The sequence below is a fragment of the Haliaeetus albicilla genome, chromosome 26 (assembly GCF_947461875.1).
Source record: "Haliaeetus albicilla chromosome 26, bHalAlb1.1, whole genome shotgun sequence".
In the NCBI taxonomy this organism is placed as follows: Eukaryota; Metazoa; Chordata; class Aves; order Accipitriformes; family Accipitridae; genus Haliaeetus; species Haliaeetus albicilla.
This window is the reverse complement of record NC_091508.1, coordinates 19,751,706-19,774,363: the sequence shown is the minus strand read 5'-3', so window position 1 is coordinate 19,774,363 and position 22,658 is coordinate 19,751,706. Positions and strand designations below refer to the sequence as shown.

The window sequence follows — 22,658 nt, the reverse complement described above, 5'->3', positions numbered from 1 at the left end:
ACAAATACTTAATTCTTCCTTATGTTACCTGGATTAGTTGGCCAATAAGTACAGGTGAATAGTAATGTGGATCTTTAAGGACAGTTCTGGAAATCACTTCACAATAATGGAAAGCCTGAGCAGCGAGTCCCATTTCAGCTAGTCGGCAAGCATAGATGAATTTGAAAACCTAAGGAATGCAAGCAGGTCAAATAAACCAAGTGATCAGAACATTCTTAGAATTATCAAATGAAAGTCAGTCTGTCATTTCAGTTGAAAGCTCAGATATCCCATTATCACCTCTATACTAGGCAGGGAAAAAAAATGAGGGGAAAAGCATTCAATTATCCTCTTCCACCCAACATATCCAATGGAAGTTATCTATTTGTCTACAGCTAGTGCCAACACATTCTGCTGGATTTTTCTTTTGGAATATAGTTACAATAACAACGAAATTTAAAATACAGAAGTTCAGAACGCACAGATGAAAAAACGGAAAAAGGACATTTAAGTGACATCAGGAAAAAAGCTATCTTGCACTATGTTATCCACGAATATTTCCTGTTACATTGGATAAAACATTTGCTGTGCTGAATACAAACACGAGACATTAAAACCTCACACAAAACCTGCAAAAAAACCCCCCCAAATAAAAAAAAAAACCCAAACAAACAGTTCTTCACCTGGAAATTGGGCAAGCAGCCAGGCTGAGTTCCTAGTGACTGTGCATATTCATAGGCTTCTGTTCTTTGAATGGCTTCATTGGTAGCAAACTTAAAAAATGGCAAGCTATTCAGGAATGGGAGAGCAAAAATACTATTTAACATTGAGATTATATGCTGACAATAAATAGAGACAATCAGAAATGAAGTCTGAAACATAGCTCTATTAGACACACAATACCAATAACTTCTACTCCTCAAACAAGGACAGGGCATCAAATAGTTATCTCAAAAACCAGCTGTGACTAGTGATGATAAGGGGAGCAGTGCAACTCAGTCTCTGAAGCCACTAAGCTTTCGATTTTGCATTAAAAAAAAAAAAAGCCAAACCTATGATTTGATCCAATTAGGACAAGCTTTGTTGTCTTCCTTGTGTAAACTCCAAAACCAACTTGGGCCATAAGGTAGCAAAAATGAGCAGCATCCAGCAGGCCTTTAGAAGCTGTAGAGAAATAAGTGACAGAACTCAGGATACTTCCTCTCAGTGGCACATTGTAATTCAGTGTCCCATTGTAATTCAGTGTCCCGTATTGTTTTGGCTTTGCTTTCAAATACCTTCACAATAGAGACACACCCATATAAAACTGTTCCACTTTACATTTTACACAGTAATTGCTTGTTTTCAAAAAAATAAGCTGAGTAATTAAAACTTTCAGAAAGCTTTTCCTTCAGTCATCACCCTGTTCATTCCCCAAAAGTTACCAAGAGTGTCTCCCATGGTAGCAATGGTCCTGGATTCCAAGTCCACATTATTCGTCAAGTTCGATAACACCATTGCTAGATGAGGCCTCCAATCTCCCCATTTCTCATCTCCACAGCACTAAAATTAGAAGAATTACTTAGTCAAATCAGTGACTGGAGCTCTACATGGGTAAGTGTTTCAACCTAAAAAGGACTAAAACAACTTATCTGACAATTCTACAAAAAGCACATGGAAAGATTACTGTCGCGAACTATGCTACTCACTGCGGTACCTCTTCAGTCTCAACTGCAGCTCACACTTGAATCTTACCGTGGATGCAGCTGGCATCCTTCCAGACATGAGCTGGTAAACAGTCTGCAGAGGGTCATTAATTGGGAGACTGTTGGCAAACCTGCAGGGAGTTATACAGAAAAACAAAACACAAATATAAGGTAAGCACAGTTAAAACGTACACGAACACTCAGTGGCAGTTAATCTAGCTTAGTTTAAGAGAAGGAAGTGCTGTTTGAAAATACTACACTGAATAAGCAATTGCCCAGTAGATAATGTTCAAAAGCAAAACATTACTAGTTAACTGGATCTGCCACTCTGACAGAGGTCAGTCCAAGCTAGGAAAAATCTCAGGATTCTCTCCCCCTGCCAGCTGACTAGACTTAGTACATGATTTCACAAGCTCAGGAAGCTGAAAGAAAGTTTTTCTGTCTACAGACAAAGCAAGCACAAACACATCTTGCTTCTTTCAGGCAAGGAGAATGAAGGGTACAACAGAATTACTCGGCTTTAACAAAGTTGTCAGTTGGGGTTTTGCACAGTTTTTTCAAAGCCTGACTAACAGCACCCGTTAAGCAAGCCCATAGACGGCACTGTTCAAATACCCCTTAAATGGAACAAGTGGCATAGAATAATTTCTGAGATTTAAGGTCATGGCCAGAAGGCCCCAGAATAAAAAGTAACAGATGACAACTGAATATACAGGTAAAATTAAAGCTTAATTCTTGCATGAGCTACTAAGGATAACTCATGATTTTGACATTAAGATTTCTGAGGACCAAGTCTCTCCCTCATTAACAGGATAGGCAGTCATATTGTATTAATCAACAAGCAAAACAGTACCTGGTCATAACTCTTGCATGTGTTCTGCTGTCCATTTTGCTGGCAAGTAGCAGAGCATGACCCCATAAACCATGCTTCATGGCAGACTCCAAAGCATCCTAATTAATGCAGAAATTAGTTTCCTGGGAATAGCTTAACATACTACACAGATAAACAATGATTGTTTTACAGTAGTACTTTGTGACTGAATTAAAAAAGTGTTTGTTTAGATCAAATGCTAACACACGAATATAATTTTGGTTTATATTATAAACTGTAGGGCATAACATTTTTCCATATCAGTGTAGTGCAGTGCCATGAAATATAGGCACTGGAAGTTGCAAAAATGATTTTAACTGGTGCCTAGAGCTTTAAGATTTGTGAAAAATAAGTAAACAAAATAAGGCACATGCAGTATTTGGACTAACAGCACAAGCATTCACCTTCTTGCGGCCATAAAGCAGCAACTCTCTGAATCTCTCTGTCTCTTTCTCAAGACTGTCAATTGTGGTTATAAGACTATCAGTAAGAAATGAGAGCTGGGCTTCACCAGACTCCTCTTCCACTTGTTCCAAAGCCTCATTAGTGAAATCAATCAAATTTGCCTCATTAGGGGACTTCCCAGGAAGCCACACTGTTTTATGATCTCGGAGCAAAAGTTCAGCCAGGTCTGTTCCCACAACAGTCTATACAAGTAGAGAGAGAAAAAAAAAAAGTAAAAAAAAAAAAAATCTGTTATTTCAACATTGTCTTAATTTTATTTGTCACTTCAACAACAATGTGTGAGTATCAGCACCTCTGAGCACCTGAGGACAAGTGACCAGTTTGCCCGTTCCATCTATCTGTGAATTATTCCAAGATAAGTCACTATACACATATTACTGTCTTTTACATTAATATCATTTTGTGTATAAATTATTTTAGGACAGATAAAAATTCAAGCAGTGAGACATACCCCATTCTGCCTGCATAACAGTACAATAAAGTCCCAAAGCAGACTTGCAGATTCTTTGTCAATTAAATTTTCATTCTTAAAGCACTGCGTAGCTTTATTTTGTGCAAAATTAATAACATCCACTTTATGGGTGTCATCCCTGAAAAAAGAAGGAAAAAAGAATAAAAAAGCTTTTAATGAGACAAATGTAAACATTCAGATCATTATTGTCATTAGTAAGAGGAACAAATTTAAAGCTCATATATTACTTAAGCAGGTGAAAAGCCACAAATATTTTAAGTCAGTTTAAATCCTGTAATTTGCAGACAATTAAAAGTTCGATGAAGAAATAAATTCTGAAGGCATTAAAGTTATTCTGAAATCTGTAAGAACATACTTAGCAAGAGGACCAGGAAATGCTCTCATCTCTTCTTGCTCTGGAGAATGTTGTAACATAGTCTAAAACACAAATATAAACCATAAGAAATTCTTATAACTATGAATTTTGCTTTTTAACAATAAAAACCCCAGACCTGAACATAACCTGTAATCAAGCTTACTGCTCTTGAACAAAACACATATGGTGACTTGCAACCTGCAAAGGATAATAAATGATGAAATCTACTTTACAATGGAAGTCATTCTGTAGCAAAATATAAAAATCTTCCTCACATCTCCTTAATCATAGAACAGAAACACAGATTCATTTAGGTTGGAAAAGACCTTTATGATCGAGTCCAACCGTAAACCTAATATTGCCAAGTCCAATAATTGTCCTGATGCTGTTCTAGTACTTGTGTACAATTCTACTCCCTTCTAGTGATATTTTACCAATGAACTCTACCCTGTTCTTCCAGCCTGTCCTTCCATATATTTTACATGACTTGAGTATTGCATATTTTTGTAGCGGCTCAAGAAGAATGAAAATATACCCATGATATTTAATCCCCAAATAACATGCAGTCCTTAGCCCTGCAGAGAATGTACGAGGACAATGTTGTCTCTATGAACAGCAATACATTAGAAATAAACCAACACAACTCCAGCCTTTCTAGGATGTAAGGATTTTCTTTACCTGAACAAAATTATAGGGAGCTGGATGATCCCATCATGACCACATCATCTCTCAGAGGAAAAGAATTTTTTAAGTTACTGTTTTACTTACGATTACAGCCCAATCAGACAAATATAAAGATACATGTGTTAACATAGAAAAAAAAGTCAGGAAGCTATAGATCCAAGTTCCCTACTTCCCTTCCAAAAGAAAGGCCTGTATTCCACCACCTCCCTTTCTTCTTTTAAACTTTACCTCCATACTGTGTATTTCAACCAGAGCTGGCTGTCCTTCTGAAGGCAGGTTTGGCAGCACTTTTATTAAGAAGCCCCCAGGACCAAACCTAGCACAGATATGAGGCACTGAAAATTTCTCTGGTGTTGAGGGCCTTAAAGGTGCTGAAATGGGAAGAAGAGATAAAATAAGAACAAGTAACCTGCCTTGCAAGTAAGTAAACTTGCTGATGTATTTATCCAATTCAGTAATCCTGCAGTACTAGTGGAAAAAGCCCTGCCATTCAATTTGGCCATACTTTACAAGCAACAATTAATCAGTTCCATTATAGTCCCAAAGATCTTCTGAAGATTTGCAACAACAAGAACAAAAATAGACTATAGAACTTTAAAATCCACTTATTTTTTCAGTGCAGGGGCTTTGATTGTTTGTATCAGACACATTTCTGTGACCTTTGTACAAATATGTAATGCATCTTCAAAGAGCTAATGATATACTTCAACATACTCTGGAAAAGCTCTTCCAGAGAAATAGTGTTTTGTTCCACACCAAAAGGGTAAGAAAAAATATGAAAAAAATCTGAAGTTTAAGTTAAACTTCAATCATTCCCCATGAAGCACAAGCAGTGTAGTTAAAAATCTATCTAAAAAGACATTTACAAATGGAAGTATGCAGTATTTAATACCAAACACTGCCTAGCTACTACTGTTCTGTGATATACTCAGGTTTCAGCAAGCAAGTTATCCTTACACTGAAAAGGAAACAAAACTTTGTTCATGTGTACGTACACTGTAAAACAGCATTTTTTTTCTTGTTAACAGGCTCAATGAGTACACAAAAGGCATCTTATACACTACAAATAGTAACAGAAGTGCAAACTACTACTGGCAGACAACCTCGCAAGCACAGCGCCTTCCCTCCTCCTTCCCCAATGGTGCCAATACCTTGTTCTACAGCTGACCATCCAGTTTCAGTCGGGTAGCCATAATCTGTAAAAGGCTGTTGTCCATCAAAGTTAGCAGCATATCCGCCATATGGATAATCTGTGTGGAGCGACACTGCCTGTGCAGTAGTTTCATACGTATTAGCCGTTAGATCATGATTACTTCTATACAGCTGGCTCTAAATAGATCATATTAGTAATTGTTAGCAGAGAGCGTGAAGTTACACAAAGCAAGCAATACTGCAAGCATGACTCAAGACAGTAAGCATTCCCCCCCAGCTTCAATTCTTTAACCAGGCTTACTATACCACTGCAGCAATAGGCTATAGAAGATATATTAATTATCTTAGTGTTCTCCCTCAGTGTTTTTACTACTATTTGATCTGTTCACATCCAAGTATGTTCAGCTCTCTCATGACAGAATGTCTATGTGCTTGTGTGAAAAGTAACATCATAGAATGAGTTACAGGTTCAAGTGGTGCTGTATCAGCAACTATGGATCAGAATCAATGTTAACCTCTGCTGTAACACTTTGACAGAAAATCTCAACTGATTAAATCTGATGAATGCCTAAATGACTTCAGGTGCCTAAAGGTTAATGCCTAACTATTTGATCTCCAATATTGATCTCCAGTATTGATCTCCAATACTACTTCCAATATTACTAAATGAATTAGGTGATTTTCCAGTCTGAACTCCAAAATTCCAAGAAACATGATGAACTAACACAGGAGACTACTGCTAAAATGACACATTCCACTAGCAAAGACTGTACCTCAAAAATTACCCAAATATTCTCTGTGGTTTTCAGGTATTTGTACTTATGGCATAAGTAGATGAGTAATCAGTTAGATTTGGTTTTTGCTTTTAAGGTCAAAATAGCATCATACAAATATGGAGTTAGTCTTTTAACAGATCACAAGTTCGGTAATAGCATTCATGCTTGTGATGAGAAAAATGACGTAACACTGAAAGCCAGACACATTATCAACTACAGCCAAGCACAGTAAGGGCAAAGTTCTCACAAACAGCAAATGGATTCAGTAGAGGAAATTTTCCATTTCTGTGTGTGTGGCAACTTGCACAGCTGAGTGCTGATTTTGGTTAAAGTTCTCTTGACAACTGTGATAAATATTAAGTTCAAAACTATATTATAAAACAGCCTTAACTTAAAAGAATAGAAGTTTTCAAAACACATATTCCCCAAGGTAAACTCAGAAATATTTCCACATTTCTAATGTTTCACCCACCCCTAACATAGAGAAAGACCCAACTCAGCTGAAAGAATACTTGGCATGACCATTTGAAACTCACTTGCTGAGACCGAGAGCTGAAACTACTCTGGTGACTGTGAACACTGCGGGAGCTTCGGAGACTATGACCAGAATGCTCACTATGGACACTGCGTCTATCAAATTCATCACCATAAGGATCTCTATGGGGTTCAGATTCATCATCAAAACTTCCAGTAAAACGAGGATCGTATCTCCAGTTATCTTCATATCGGTCATGTCTGAAGAACAAAGAAACACGCAAAGCAAAAATGAACATAGCCACCTATATACCTGAGGGAAGTGACTTCACTGCATAACTGTCAAGAAGAAAACTGTACCTAGCTTCAGAAGGACTTTTAGATTATTTCCTAGATTGAGGTTTTTATTACATTAAACAAACTGACCTTTCTTCAAGAGGTTCATCCAGAATATTCAAGGTCAAGACCAACATCATACTTAGAGTCTGTTCTAGGAAAACCCACGGAATATTCACCCAATCTGAAAACAAGTCCTACTGCCTTAAATCCTTTTGTTAAGAGTAACGTGACAGCTCAACTGTTTTTCCTCAATGACCTATGTTAAAGCTACAGAAAGGACTAGCAACATATAGCTGTGAAATGTGTGCAATACTGCATTTTAATAGCCTGTTACAGGATGCATCTGCATTTCTAGAGAATATTGAGAGGATTTTACTTACAAAGCTGCACAATACCCTGAAATTCTGATGCCTGATACAACTATCACAACAGTTCATAAATTTTGAAGGCTTTGGGGCAGATCTTCAGCAAATAAAGTAGTATTTCTGTTAGTGCACAAGCAAAGCCTCAGCCTTTGCCTTAACTTTGCCTTAACACTTACTGCCATAACTTAATTTTCTGGTGACATATTGACTATGGGGAACTCAGCCCTGAAAAAAACAATACCAGATTCTCCACCTTCACGCAGACATGCACACTATATCACTCATCAACAGCAACACTTAGGCCCTGCACTGCCCTAGATCTGGAAAGAGCATTGAGGGAACATGGATCAAATGGACAAACCTGTTGCCATATGGATACGCGTCTCTCTTCTGGTAAGGGTTGTGTTCAGCATCATACCAATACCTCTGATCATAACTTCTAGGATCTCTGTATCTGGGGTCATATGCTGATGAGTAACGCTCCCAGCGACTTGGATCTTTGGAAAAATAAAAAGAAATCATTTAGGTATTGGAAGCCGTTGCCTGTAACCTTTTTCTACTCCTTTCTCTTTAATTACATGCTGATTTGGTCCTGAAACATATAGCAAAACCAAAATAATGTACTTAAAGCTACATAAATATGTCCACTCATTTTTAGTTAAAAAAACCAAAACAACCAAACAAAACCAACTAAAAAATCTACTTCACACCTTCTAGAGAAACAACGTTATTATAGTTAGCTAGATACTCTTGAAGGGACAGCATTTAGCATCGGACAGATAGATCTTTTCTAACAACTTTAAAACTCAATCATAACATGATAACGACCAAATAAATATTAACAGAATCTTTGTGATCAGTCTTCAGAGCATCATGCTATATGTCTCAAGATGTGGAGAGATGTTGGTTAAAATCCTCCCAGGCATTATACAAGCAACTATTTTCAGATTACCAACGCCACTACGTCTCTGTGAGCATTCATATAATCATGGACAAAACCAAATTCTAGTCATGAATCAATTTCTGTTTACACCCACCTAAAATTTACTTTAGAAGTCTGCCTGCAGGTTACACACCAGGGATACACCCCAGTGAATGACAGGCTTGCAATGCATTGAAGAAAACTATTTTGTAGACTTACAATGGTGTGCTTTCACAATGGAAAGGCAAACTGAAGGCTGGTATTGAGGAAAAAACTTAATTTATTTTCTATCTACTACTTCTACTGAATAAAAAAAAATACAGGAAGGATGGCATGGTATTGAGAACTGAAGTATGCCCAAAGATCAATTTTCAGCAAGTATAACTTTATTCTTGCTGGTTGTGGAAAGGATATCAATTTTATTAATATGGAAAAATATAATAATTCTCTGATCTTAAAGTTCCTCTTCCCCATAAATTTTTAAACCTGCAATTTTCTATAGAAAAATTCAGAGTTCATTTAGACACCTTACCTCCATAATCATATGAGTTTGGGTAATAGCCTGGATAATAATCACTCCATCCACTTTTTGTATAATAATCTTCAGTATAACCTTGCCTGAAAGAAAGTGCACAGGTATAAAAAGTTATTCTTCCTTCAATCTCTTCTAAAGTCAGCAAGAGATATGAAGAACTGTATGCCACAACGGATTAGGTAGAGTTTCATATTTAAAATAATGCATTTATAGGAAATCAAGGAATCATAAAATTAAGACTTTACAAACCAATATATCACTAAATTGTTGTGTGCCATAAAAAGTTTAATTACTTACAATTAATAACAAAACCTACTGCTATAATTAACATTCTTTGAACTGTCTCAACAGAGAAGTCAGTAACTTAACAAGTATATATGAAATAATTGCTCCCTCAACTTTAACACTGTTTTGTTATACATCTTGTGGTGACAAAGAGAGGACTACAGTCTGGAGAAGAGGTCATAAAAATGGGTCAGGACACGAACTAGCACTCTCATAGATAATTCTGAACAGAGGGTTTCAGCCTCTGGGGCTGCCACTGTGGCATCTGTCACCAGTGCTAAATACAGTTACATTCACAAAAGAAACAAAACCAAAACACACTACACCTTTCTTTAGGTACTCAGCCAAAGAACTCAATATTGTATCATCACCTTGTTTGACTTGGAGCCGATGCCAATCTGTGGTTGGCAAGCACAGAGAATACTAACATTGTAGGGCTAGTACTACCATAATCCCAGTGCTTTATTTTCATTCTGCACTCAGTCTGTTTCTCAGTCTCAGCTTTTCAGTAGATGCAGCAACGTTCTGAGTGTTAGCACATCCTTACATTTAATACTCCACTGAATAAAAGAGATAGCATTGAGACACAATTGTAACACAGCACATCACTACACAACTAATTCCAGGCATCTTCTAGGTTATTACCCTTCTCAATAGGCTTGGATGGACAGTAGCATGTAGAAAAGGCTTGTTTTTCATTTGACCAAATAGAGAGGACTGAATAGAAGAAAACACTCATTTACAGAGCCCATGTTAGAATACTGATTTTCCAAACGAACAGAACAAGCACAAGAACCTGACTAAAACCAACACATCAAAGTAAGAGTCAGTGCAAATACAAAAGATAATTATAGTACTTCTGATGGAAAAAGAAAGATGTGGCCATTACTTGAAAAATCATGAGCCTTTATTATATGCAATTTTTAGGACACCATCCCACAATTTCTGAAAAAAGCTAGATGATGAATGTTAAATGAAAAAATGTAGTGTAAATATATGTGTATGTACATACGTGCATGTTTATATCTACACATGTCTATATACCTGTGTGTATATACTCACAAACACACATATGTATACATACATATGCACACAGGAGGTAAAGATATTTAATGCCAATGTGGAACGATGGGAACTTTCATGCTCCTCTACAACTGATCATACAACTGATAGGGCAAACTCCAAAGTGGCCAAGCAAGTCAAGTGATGCTCCTCCCTGAACGCGTGGGAAGTTTGCTAACACAGCACCTACCTCTGCAGAGGAGGAGATTTGATCTTATCAGATCAGGTTTATCCACCCAACCAATCTTCTGTCTCCGAAAGAGACTCCCCAAACAGAGCTTACAAAGCTGCATCACCAATACTGGCACATTAAGGGCAAGTTTCAGGCATGCTATCACACTGACTTTGCCACTCTTAGCCTCTGCTGCCCTGCAGTACCACACCACAGTCCACATCCAACTGCAACATCATGTCACACATCAACACTGACAGAGCTACTTTTAACAGGCTTTGATCTGCCCAATGTCACCTATAGAAATTTCAACCTCTTGTAAAAACAGTACATAAGAAGAGTACACACCAGGAAGTGCTACTAGAGGTTATTATCTCATTACAAGATCTCACAGTGTGCTTAGATTCACTTAAGATGATAAAAGTTATCACATGCAGCTACAGCCATTGTTTTGTACTCTCAAGGCCAATATACTCCTCCTATAATATTCTGGAGGTGGTAAGCAAAATGTTATGGTTTTAATTCGAAGACTGCTCCATGAGTGAACTAACAACAACAACAGACAAATACTACAAAGGGTTTTATCACTTCCAGACAGATAACTGGGGTTCTCTCTTGGAAACCTACAAACCCACCCACCAGATAATGCAACAGTAACATTTTGTCATTAGTTTGAAGTTCATACAAATCACTCATTTAATAATCATCAAAAAGCAGTAATCCCTGCGAGGTAATTCGCTGCTTCTTGCTTGAGAAATACTAGAGATTTCATTTCTGCTTTTTATTTAATATTTGGAAGTAGCATCTGAACACATTGTTTCCCTCTCTCAAATTTTTTATTTCATATTATCAGACAGACCGAGGCTTTTAAGTTTTCCTAATTCATGTGCTACCTGCATCAAAACTTGTAGTGAAGTCAGTGGGCGAAACATGCCCACATAGCACATTTGCTACATGGACCACAGTTTGGGAGTTTTGTAGACCACACAGTTGAAGTAATCATCAGACAAATTAACCTGACACAGCACCAGGATGTTTTCACTTCATTCACCATCTCTCTCTTCTAAACATCTGAAATACCATGTATTGGTAAGCCCCACGTACTATTATGCTTGCAAGGCAAATCCCAGACCAACGTGCAAAAGTACCATTTATTAACAGAAGTAGGGGCCGCTCCTTAAGTGCTAGCCAGAGACTAAACTAGTATTGATTAACAAACTCATGGCCTACACTGCTCTTTCACAGCACACATGAAAAAGAGCTAACCTCAGCACCGAGTCCATCGCAGTGAGTTCCTGTCTGGCAGAAATGCCAACAACCACTCAGAGAACTGAATGAAAGGAGTAATACAGCTTTAGCAACAGAAAAGACTGCGGAATCATATCCTTTTCAGACATGGCATTTGATACCACCTGTTCCTATGGCAGCACACAATGAGTTTTTGAACTTACTCACTGCTGCTTATGCTATAAAACTTCAACAGGCATCATTACACTCACTGACTGCTTCAGGATATACCAGATCTTTACTCAATTTAGGAATTGCATACCTAGAAGAAGGCCTGTCAGAGCAGTGACTAGCTCTGGAACTAGGACGTTCAGGCTCAGAATACCGATAGCTCCCAGGCTCCATATAAGCAGTGCTGGTGCTATCATAGTGTCTGTACCGTGGATCATACTGTCCGTAGCTATCCTCCTAGAAAAGAGATTGACACATAAGGCAAGAGGCTTCCCACCTCCAAGAGTAAAACTTTAAAAACAAACACACACCACCACTGTGATACCTGAAGAGATGCAGATCAACAGACTACATTATAGCTTTCGATATCTGTTGTGGCAAGTTATATTCAAGTCTATCAATATCCTAAACTTTAGAAAAAAAACATTACATCTGGACCAAAGGCAGTTAGTTCAACCACTACACTGGCCATGTTGCTAAACTGTCAGTAATTCAGGCAGCAGATGGGAACCAAATTTGAAGCTAAGACAGTTATAATTGCCAACTTTGTCCAAAGAATCAAATAAACCGCTATCAGCTGACATCTGTGCCAGCTGGAATTGGTATTAGTAACTACTTTAAGTCTTTATAATCTTTGTAATGTAGGTTTTGTTACTACTATCTGGGTTTTCCGTGCAATTAAATACTTAACATTAATGCTAAACTGTGTGTTGATCATGACACAACTGTTTAAACTTGTAATTCAAAATTACTAAAACATACTGAGAGGGGAGGAAGGGAAAAATAAAAATTTACCATGTAATAAAGATGAGCTGCTGTTCTGGGGTCTGTAGGAGGATAAGGTGGAGGATATGGAGGCTGATAAGCATCGTAAGGATGTCTATAGTAGTAATAAGGGTTCTGGGGCGGACCAAAGGCATCCTGAGGAGTCTGAGGCAGGGATGGACGCTGCAGGTCTTGTTGCACATTTGGCATGACTGACTGACTGGTGGTGGTAGAAGCGGCTGTGGAAGCTGGAGCACCCAATGGCTGTCCAGGCGCTGGTTGCTTCTCAGGACTCATCTGATCATACCTTGTTGTCAGCTGCACTGAACTTGCCTCTTGGGGACCCACAGGTTGAGGATGGTTACTCAGCACCTGGTTCTCACGTGGCTGTGATGCCTGCATGGCTTTAGTCCCTGCAGCAATCTGGTAGTTTGAAGGAACTGAGGACTGCCCAGATGATGCTGGTTGCTGCATTTGAGCTGCCTGCATTTGTGGTTGAGATGGCAATGCTCCCTGTACAGCTCTGTCTGATACAGCCTGATGCTGTACATCTTTTGTCACCTGTTGATAGAAATGTTGTTTGTCATGCATCTCAGGACCCACCTGACCAGCACTACCAGCTGACTGTTGAGGATATACTGGACCACCAGAAAGTGACTGATTGTGCACCTGTACAGAACTACTTGCACTGCTTTTCTCCAAAGTCCGTGATACTGTGAAGTCGAGCACTCCAGCAGCTTCTTCTTTGCTATTTGAATGATTTGCAGAATTATTAGCCTGTACTACAGAATTAACAGGGGCAACTAGTGCACTTGCACTTCCACTGGGGAGATGTGTCCCAGGAGAAACGGATGAGTTAGACCCTGGCTTGCTAGCAAATTCAGGAACAAAACCTTCCGTTTTAACATTCTTTTGCCCTTCTGGAGCCAAATTAAGTGGAGTTTTCATAAGCAAGTTTGCAGGCTGATTAGAAGCAGTATCAGAGGAATTAACAGGGCTTTGTAACAAATTATGTTTTAACAGATTAGTATTTGGAAGTGTATTAACTAATAGAGATCCAACTTGCATCACAGGTAATGGCACATTTTCCCCAGAAATGATCCCACCAGCATGTGAAGTTTGGGGACCCATTGCAGGCTTGTCCCCAACCCCAGAGTCCTTCATTGGCTGATTGTTTTCACTGCTGCTTAGCTGATTAGATAGAGAAATAGAAAAATTAATTGGCTGAGCCAAGTTATAGCTTTGATTAGGCTGAGCAATCAGGATAGGCTGATTTTGCAAAGACTCTGTAGGTGGAGAAGACAACAAACTTGCATAACCAGAACTTGCCTGAGACTGAAGTGCTTCCTCTTCTCCCATTTTGGGAGGATTCTCAAGATTTTCAGAAGATATATTTCCATCTTGGGAAAGCTGCACAGCAATAGTCCCTGGTTTACTTGGCAGCTGATTAGACAGGCCTTCTTCTGGTGGCTGAATGACTTCTACAGTTTGTTTGGCAGGTACGTATACTGCAGGAGCAGCAGGAGCTAGAAGCACATTTCCCCCAAAATTAGGTAACTCATTATGAGCCCACAAAGTTGTTGCTGGGCTATCACACTTCTTAACTGCTCCCTGAGCTCTTGTTGAGGACCTTCTCTCAGATACTGATTGTATGTTTTCCATAACAGATCCAGAGTGCAACGTATTTCCAGCTTCACCAGTGACTGCAACAGGCAGTGGGTGTACCTGACGCATGAAAATAGTTTCCAGATTATCTGGTGGCTGTTCAAGATTGCCTGGAGATGCAGCCGGCACAGCTGTATTCTTCTTGATATTCTTTTGGTTTGACTGGTTCTCTCTTAATTCAACCACCATCTTTGCTTGGTCAATCTCTGCAGGTTTTATACCAACTCCATGGGACCTCACAGGTTCGAAAGAACTATTTGCACTTGTCTGGAATACTCCTGTAGGCTTAGGAGGACTTGGAGTTGGAGGCTGGGATAGATTACCATGGTAGTTCTTGCCCAGGTTTAGCTCACTTGAATCACCTCCCAAAGGAGAGGAGTCAATCTGTTTAAAGAAGCTAGCAGAAGATTCTTCATCAGGCTTCCCACTTTCTTGCTGAATAAACGTACCTACTTGCTCTTGAAGTCTTGCTGAGCTAGAAGCGCTCCTATGGCTAATGTTGCTATAGTTTGAAGATACGCTATCTGGTCGGACAGGATGAGGTAATGAATCAGGTGCCTCCAAATTTGGTCCTCCCTCAGCATGGCTCACAACAGCATTCTTTGGAAGCATCTGACCTGGAAAGGATCCGTACCTGTACAGATCAGGACCAGCAGCAGGGGATGAAGCACTGATGTTCTGTGGTTCACTTGGCAGCACTTCTTGATTCTGAATGCACTCCAGGTTCTCAACATTTTCATACTGTGACCCACCATTCCCAGAGACATCACCTATACATGCCTTGTCATCGCTAACAAACATAGAGTGCTTAGCGGCCTGTGTCTCCTGCTGACTTACAATTTTAGGAAAGTACTGGACATCCATTCCTTTTTGTACCATCTCATTGGCTGAACCTGTACCAACCTGCGCCTGAGAGAGAACGTTAGTTGCAACCCGCTGAGGTTGCATTGGCTGGTGATACAAGGATGCCGAATTTGGCTGACAAGCATCAAACTCCGCCTTCTCAACTAAGTAATTTTTTTCAGATGAAAGTATTTCTTCATTTTCTGCCTCATCCCCTTTGAAAAACATGGAGAGAGTGCCTGAATCTCGATCTGTGGGAATAGGTCTATTTGATGTTTCAGACATATCTGGAGACTGGGTTTTGAGGTTATTTTCCTGAGCTGTGGGAATGACAAAACTGGAGTCTTGCAATGGTGGCTGGGGGTAAAACTGTTCCTGGTATGGTTGACTTAACCAAGCGTTAGTCATTTCTGTGTTCTGCCTAAACACGTTTCCAGGCTGGATGCTGTTCATGTGATGACTGCTATTTGCAGAGCCATTTTTCCCATTCTTTTCAGAACCAACAGATAAAGGCGCTTGCATGGTATTTTGTGGAATACTGTGGTGTACAGGACCCTGCTGTAAATTTGTCTGTGGAGGAGGATGAGAAGTGCTAACAGAAGACTGAGAAATGTTATGAACATCAGTCTGAGAAGACGGCTCAGGATAGGGCACAAAATTTCGCACTGGAGACTGTAGGTTACCTTGACCAGGCCTCCACTGAGACACAGGCTGCTGGGGAGGTGGAGGGAAGAGTGCTGTTGCATTGGGTCCTGAAGGAACATCATTTGGATCTCTACCAACATCTTGTCTACCTCCAGGTTTGTTTGATGCAGACACCATTCCAGGATACACACTGAAAGAATTTTCAACTGCTGCTCCTGCATTATAATGCATTGGTACTGCAGGCCCACGGAGTCCAAGATCCGCATTTGGATGCACTTCTGTAGTACTATTTATAACGTATCCTGGGGACGGTGAAGGAATCGGAACATTAGAAAACGTACTGGTATTTATTCCTGTTTGAGATACAGGAGCTGATAAAGACGTATGCGGTCCATGAGGATTGTCCCCTGCACGTGATGGTGAAGTATGCATAATGGGTGGCTGCGGAAACACCGCTGGGGAAGAACTTTGCATAACCAATGCATTGCCCTTGGATGGATTATCTGAAGAGGAACCCTGTGGAGTTTGTCTGCCAAATGCAAAAGGGTCTGTCACAGGCTGCACTGGGGCAGCTGTTGCATTTGCTCGTTTACTGAGCGAGCTGTTTCTCCAGTACATGTTCCGAGCAATGCCTGCAGGAGGTGGAGCTGCCGCTCCTGCTGGAACAGTCTGGGGAGGCTGCTGCATGATGGCCTTCTATCAGGGTCAGATGCTAGATGACAAACTAGTAGTGGATGCTGTAGACAGAGTCCTTCTTCTGCCCTGTTAAGGCAAAACAGATGACAAGTCAGTTTCCTTCCTCACAATACATGCAGCACTTAAGGAATTTTTATTTTAGAAACAAAATTACTCAAAGAACTTAAAGTGGAAAATATCTCTCTCTTCTCCAGAATGCATAAGAAATTTACACATAACATTACATGTCTAAATCCAAGTCCAGTATTAACGAAGTTTAATGTTGTGTGGTACCAATGCACATTATTTAATAACCATATTAACAAATAGCTCCAAGTAAGAGTAATTCAACACAGTTCAGTCCTGTACAAATGTTGAAGTCCCAGGCTGTTAAAGCACTAATGGTATCATATGGTTACATTTCCCCCAATTTGTTTTAAGCAGAAGTATGCATCACAGACAAGACACAGCAGCAGTCAGCCTACAACAGAACCTGCAAGCACTATGGCAAGCTCAATTTAATTATAAAGAGTTGAGAAACTATTATCTAACTCTAATTCTATTAGAGATGATCTTCAGCTCTGTTACACTGTTGCTCAATATGAACGGACCTTTTTAAGACGAGAAGAAAGCATCTCAGGAAAGAATTCCTCAGATGTTATTCCCCTCAACAGAACACTGTCCATTTTTTGCTTTAATAAAGAAAACATTGTGTAGGACAGTAGTGTTCTTTATTTTGAGAAAGGCAACTGGGTTTTCATCACACATATTCTCTCTTCTAGATGAATGCTGCATAATAGTAAAACTGCATTTAAGAATATAGAAGACAATCAACTCCCCCCACCTATTAATTAATCAATGTTCTTGCTTTAACACTAGTGGGACTTTGGCACAGTATCAGTTACAGCTGTATTTCAGGGTGGAAAGGACAGGCACAGAAGTATTCCAACTCTGCCAGCAAGAACTCCAAACAATACCAGTTAGGAATTTGGTACACAGGAAGTTCAGTAAATTAATCAGGAATATGTATTTTTCAAATTTTATCACCCCTTAATAATCTGGGGAGGAGGGAAGCTGACAAAACTAGAGTCCTTCTTCAGTACTTGTCCAGTTCAGCTCAGTGAAGTTTTAGCAACACGTGATAGTCTTGTTTTCTAATAGTATACAACAAATATGGTTTATTTCATGTAGAGTGAAGTACCCATGGCAATTGTTTCATACCACATGCACTTCTGTTTATAGAAGACAGATAAAAGCTGTGCAATTTTTAGGGTTTTTGTTTGTTTATTTGTTTTTTAAGATTCAGCATCTTGCCAGTAAGAGTAATAAAATGGGAAGACAGAAAAGTCAGATGTTTGTAATCAAGCCAAAATTTTAATAGCTATAGAGAGGTTCAAATGCAAAACACTTTTGGTTTCTGGTTAACAAAAATACATACTGAGTGAACACTGTGCAACTACATGTATTTCATAAAGATTTATAACTAAAAAATTCCAATAAAAAGCATACCGACCGGTACCACAGCATGATCTATACAGACTTTATCGGACATCAGTACAACTTACCCTAGGGAAAAATCTCTTCTGCTCATCACTGCAGAATCGAGCAGTTCTATATGTAATTCAGGTCCCTCTTTCAGAGGGCCTGAAGTACCAGTCAACAGAGTCTCTCAATTTCTTCCCCATATCCATATGTTTCATAGCCGTATCTTAAGACTTTGTAAATTTGTTTTTAAAATTTGTGTTTTGTTAAAATGGGAAAGAAGGCCAGAAACTGACTTCAACAGAAAAGCATTAAATAGAAAACTTCATTAGTTTCATGCATTACTTGCATTTATCTTCAACATTCTTTCTGAAACACAGCTGCCTGTTGAATTCCTATCAAGGAATACTTACAAAAAGGTTTTAGTCTTTGCAATCTTTTCTCCTGTTACGATACCAAGGTGAAGGTCTTCCAGCTGGCCATGCTTACTGCCAACCACATTACCAGGAAACCCTGCCTAAACACCCACCTCAGTTTCCATATGCTTAAGAAACCCCAGGCTCTTCTGGACATCCCCACGTATTTTTCATCATGTTCTTTACTGTATTAACCTAACTGCAAAAACTCCTCCCTCCCCTCCAAATAAACTAGTGTTTTTATGCAACACACCACAAAGTGGGGAGGAAACAAAGCTAATTAAAACATCTGCCAAGACAGTTACCTCCTGGAAAGCACTAACTTCACTGAACAAAATGTTGATATCTACTTAACAGCTCTGCTCCTAATAGAAAAGCTGTTTCTGAAATACAGTTGAGCACAAAAGCCAACTGTTTTTACAACTTAAATACCTACTTCCAAATTTCTAATGTGGACTTCACTCATTACAGTGTCTTATCAGATGTACACAGAGAAAAAAATCCTAATACTTTACCACATTTTCGTAACAACCATTACCAGTAATTAGCTAATTAAAATAAGCGTAGAGTTCTACTTTAAAGCGCTGGCTTGACATTCCTATAACAAGATCTCTAATGTTGCATTACAGAAGTTCAATACAAGGGTATCGGATTCCTTACAGAAGGAAAGTTAATATTAACAGACTGCACACAGTAGTAGTAAAAGTATGCAAGATTTGAAGAATTAAGTCCAAATAAAATGAACATGACCATATCAGGTAATATAAACAGAAGATATCAACCCAGCGATACTGATCCTCCCTGCCCCCATCCCAGTATTAAAGAAATGCTGATTTTAAGAAATTTATAGATGAGAAATAACTATGTAAGTTAAAAGCAATCCACCTCTGCTTTATCAGTTTGGAAATTCTTAACTTTTAGCAGGTTTATTTCTAGATAATGCAGAGCAGCCTGCTAAACATTAGTCACCAGAAGTAACAATTGCAGGTGGTGGTTCCAGATGTGCTAAGAAAATGTTACCAATGAGGAAAAAAAAAAGATTAAAACTACCCTCTAGACAATGCCATCAATAAAGTTCACCTGATGAGCTCTATAGCCATGATTAGTTTTAAACTCCCCTGTGAAAATTTATCTGCATGAAGGAATAATTTATTGGGGGGGGGGGGGGAATTAATTTAATCCTATCTCCAAGGGACATAAGCTAAATAAATTACTCTTAAACAAGTATAAGTATGCCCACAAAGCAGGTTACACAGTACTAATGTTAATTCTCATGTGTGCCTATACATATATACACACATACATGTTTGCACACACATATGCATGTACCAAACAACAATTAACAAACAGGTTCACATACACAGATTCCTAATGACAAGAACAAAGTGAATAAAAAACCCCGCTGCAATCCCAAAGACAGAACAGCTGAAAAATGAGATTTGCATCTTTAAAATCAGTATCTGGGACACTAGTTTTCCAGATTATTTTTTTTGTACACAGACAGCTGCACATCTGCACACGTGTGGATGACACTCAGACTGAACGCATTCTACATCTTTAGTACTGCTGATAGCTTCCTACCCACTTTCTCATAAATGGCAACCATAGTTACAGATGTTATTCAGTGAAAAGAGCTCTTTGGGAATCAAAAGCACAGAGCTCAATGTGATTCATAGAGAGCAGCAGCATAAAACATTCCCATTTGTCTTGTAAGGGAGACTTGACTACCAGTCCATCACACCAGCAGGTCCCAGCGCTTTCAAGCAACTGTGCTACTGAGTCAGCACCAGTTGCTACTCCAATAAAGCAGAGACCTATGACACTTGACAAGTCAAAAAAACAACCCCGAGTTGCGAGAAGTATCGTGTCTTGTCAAAGGAAATACACGATAATGAACATCAGGCGGTACTTTTGACCGCAAGATCTCTTTTTCTCTTCCCCACCCCATGAAATATTATTCAGAAAGCCCGCAGCGTGGGCGCCTGTCCCACCGTGGCACTCGAGGCGACCCAGAACCACCCCAATCCTGCACGAAAGACACCTGGGCAGCACAGCCCCACTGATTTCGCCCGTGTTTCACCCCTTCGCCCCTCCTTCCACCACCACAACCTGCCCCAACGGGGACCAGCGGCCGAGACCCGGGGCTGCCAGCGACCCTGCCACCGCCCTGAGGCCCACCCGCGCCGAGGCACGGCGGCACCGAGCAGCTCCAGCCGCACAGAAGGGGCAGCGACCGCTACCAGCCCCGGGGCCCGCACCTCAGGCCCTGCCGCTCCTCACGCAACCCGCCCGGGAACCCCAGCCCTCCGCCTGCCCCCGGCCCGGCACCCACCCCCCTCCAGCCTTCCCTCAAGCCGCCCCTCGCTCTGCGGCAGCGCCCAGACCCGCCCCGCCGTACCTGGCAGCCCCCCGCCGGCCGAGGACCCCCTCAGCAGCGGGCGCCGCCCCCCCTCACGGCCGCAGCACCGGCCCCCTCCGCCGCCATCTTGGACCATCCGGCTCAGAGTTCCGCCGCCGCCGACGTGTCACGCCGCGTCGCGCGATGACGCCACGGCGCGTGCGGGGCCCGGCGCCGAGCAGCGCTTGTTTGTGTTTCTCTCCTGGTGGCTCCCTCCCTCCCCCCACGGCACTTCCGCCTTCCTTTAAAGGGAAAAGGGGGAAGGCAGAAGTATCGGAGGGTTTAAAAAAAAAAAAAACTAAGGGCGGAAGCGGCCTCGACAGCGCCCCGGCCTGGCGCAGGCGCCTTGCGGCTGCGGACTCGGGCGTCGCGGGTTCGAGTCCCGGCTGCGGGCGGCGGCCGGTATTTGAGCTTTCCCGGGTCTCCTCGGTGAGGCCTGGGCTGCGGCCGGTATTTGAGCTTTCCCGGGTCTCCTCGGTGAGGCCTGGGCTGCGGGCGTGCCGCGGTGGAGGGGAAACCCTTCTCCCTGCCAAGCCCCTGTCCGCAACGGGTCTCGCTCCCACCGGTTGGGGTATGGCGGAGTGCGGCCCTGTGTGTGTGGGGGCGGGTCCCGGTCTCCTCAGGCAGGCGCCGGGCACAGCGGGGTAAAGCCCGGTCGAGCGTCCAGGGGGATTTCCGAGCCCTCGGGTTTCCCGGGGTGGTTGTAGTGGCGAAGGTGACCGCCAGGGCGGGACAAAGGACCGCCGGGCCTGCGGTGGGCCTGCGCGGCGGGAGGCCGTTCTGTCAGGGCGGGAGGTGAAGGCGGAGGGGCCGGGGGGGAGCAGGGCGGTTCAGGAGAGGCTGTCCCGGGTCGCTGAAGCTGCGAAAGAGGGAAAAACTGGGGGGGGTGGGTTCGTTTTGGGTTTGGTTTTTTTTTGAGGAAGGCCGGCGGAGGGGTGTCCGAAAGCTGCGGGGTAGCAGATGCCTCGGTTCAGCCCTGCTGCACACAGCTATCGCCGGGACTCATTAACTTAAAGGCTTATAAAAGCACTTCTCCAGAGAAACATATGTTTGCGTGAGTTTTCGGTTTGGTTTTGGGGTTTTTTTGTTTGTTTGTGGTTTTTTTGGGGGGGGGGTGTGTTTTGTTTTTAGACAAGATCGTAGCATGGTATCAAACAGTTACGTGCAAGTCTAAAGCTTTTACTCTGCTCTGCTCTGTGTCCTAGCTCTGGGTTGAGGGTCTGTTTCACACAAACGCGAAGGTTTTAAGGCGGGAGCCCCAGTTCTAACGGGAGAAGGATGTGTCATTTACAGGCGGTGGCCGCTGTGCCGGTATTGTCACACTCTGCACCCAACAACAGGACTTGGAGGGGAAAATACAAACGACCTAAACAAACATCTTAATCAAGGGTCATTATCAGCACAAGAGCTGTTTCTGCACGCTTGATCATTAAAGCAGGGTAATATCCTCAAAGCCCAGTCCAAGCAGGGGAAGCAGTACTTTGATGCTGGTGTGGGAACCAGAGGCAGCACTGTGATTTTTAAAGTGCCTTTCATCTCCCTCTTTTGTAGGAACATTCTTATAAACCAGCTTGTCAAATACAATTTCCCTACACAGGCATGAATTGCAGATAAAGCCCCGGTCCTCCCTTGATACTTCCCCCAACAGGTGTAATCTGAGGAAACATGATTTTAATTGGCCTGATTAGCTTTCTAAAAATACATATGTATTCTGTAAA

At 41.2% G+C, this 22,658-nt stretch overlaps 1 protein-coding gene across 7 annotated transcripts in view; it reads right to left on the bottom strand.

Annotated features, from left to right (window-relative positions):
- Positions 1-21,132, bottom strand: part of SEC16A (SEC16 homolog A, endoplasmic reticulum export factor) — a 31,545-nt gene extending 10,413 nt beyond the window's left edge. For 2 of the 7 annotated variants that reach the window (XM_069771092.1, XM_069771091.1), the window contains exons 1-17: positions 20,941-21,125; positions 12,847-16,731; positions 12,143-12,288; positions 9,072-9,157; positions 7,979-8,114; positions 6,976-7,174; positions 5,663-5,840; positions 4,740-4,882; positions 3,828-3,889; positions 3,452-3,590; positions 2,940-3,182; positions 2,518-2,615; positions 1,714-1,795; positions 1,404-1,521; positions 1,032-1,143; positions 663-768; positions 29-169 (exon numbers count right to left, since the gene is read on the bottom strand). In XM_069771092.1, the coding sequence (XP_069627193.1) occupies positions 29-169; positions 663-768; positions 1,032-1,143; positions 1,404-1,521; positions 1,714-1,795; positions 2,518-2,615; positions 2,940-3,182; positions 3,452-3,590; positions 3,828-3,889; positions 4,740-4,882; positions 5,663-5,840; positions 6,976-7,174; positions 7,979-8,114; positions 9,072-9,157; positions 12,143-12,288; positions 12,847-16,656 (5,799 nt within the window). In that variant the 5' untranslated portion in view covers positions 16,657-16,731; positions 20,941-21,125. Of the gene's footprint in view, positions 1-28; positions 170-662; positions 769-1,031; positions 1,144-1,403; positions 1,522-1,713; positions 1,796-2,517; positions 2,616-2,939; positions 3,183-3,451; positions 3,591-3,827; positions 3,890-4,739; positions 4,883-5,662; positions 5,841-6,975; positions 7,175-7,978; positions 8,115-9,071; positions 9,158-12,142; positions 12,289-12,846; positions 16,732-20,940 lie in introns of all 7 variants that reach the window. The other 5 variants (XM_069771095.1, XM_069771096.1, XM_069771090.1 and 2 more) reach the window with 5 other exon arrangements.
- Between the last annotated feature and the right edge of the window lie 1,526 nt (positions 21,133-22,658).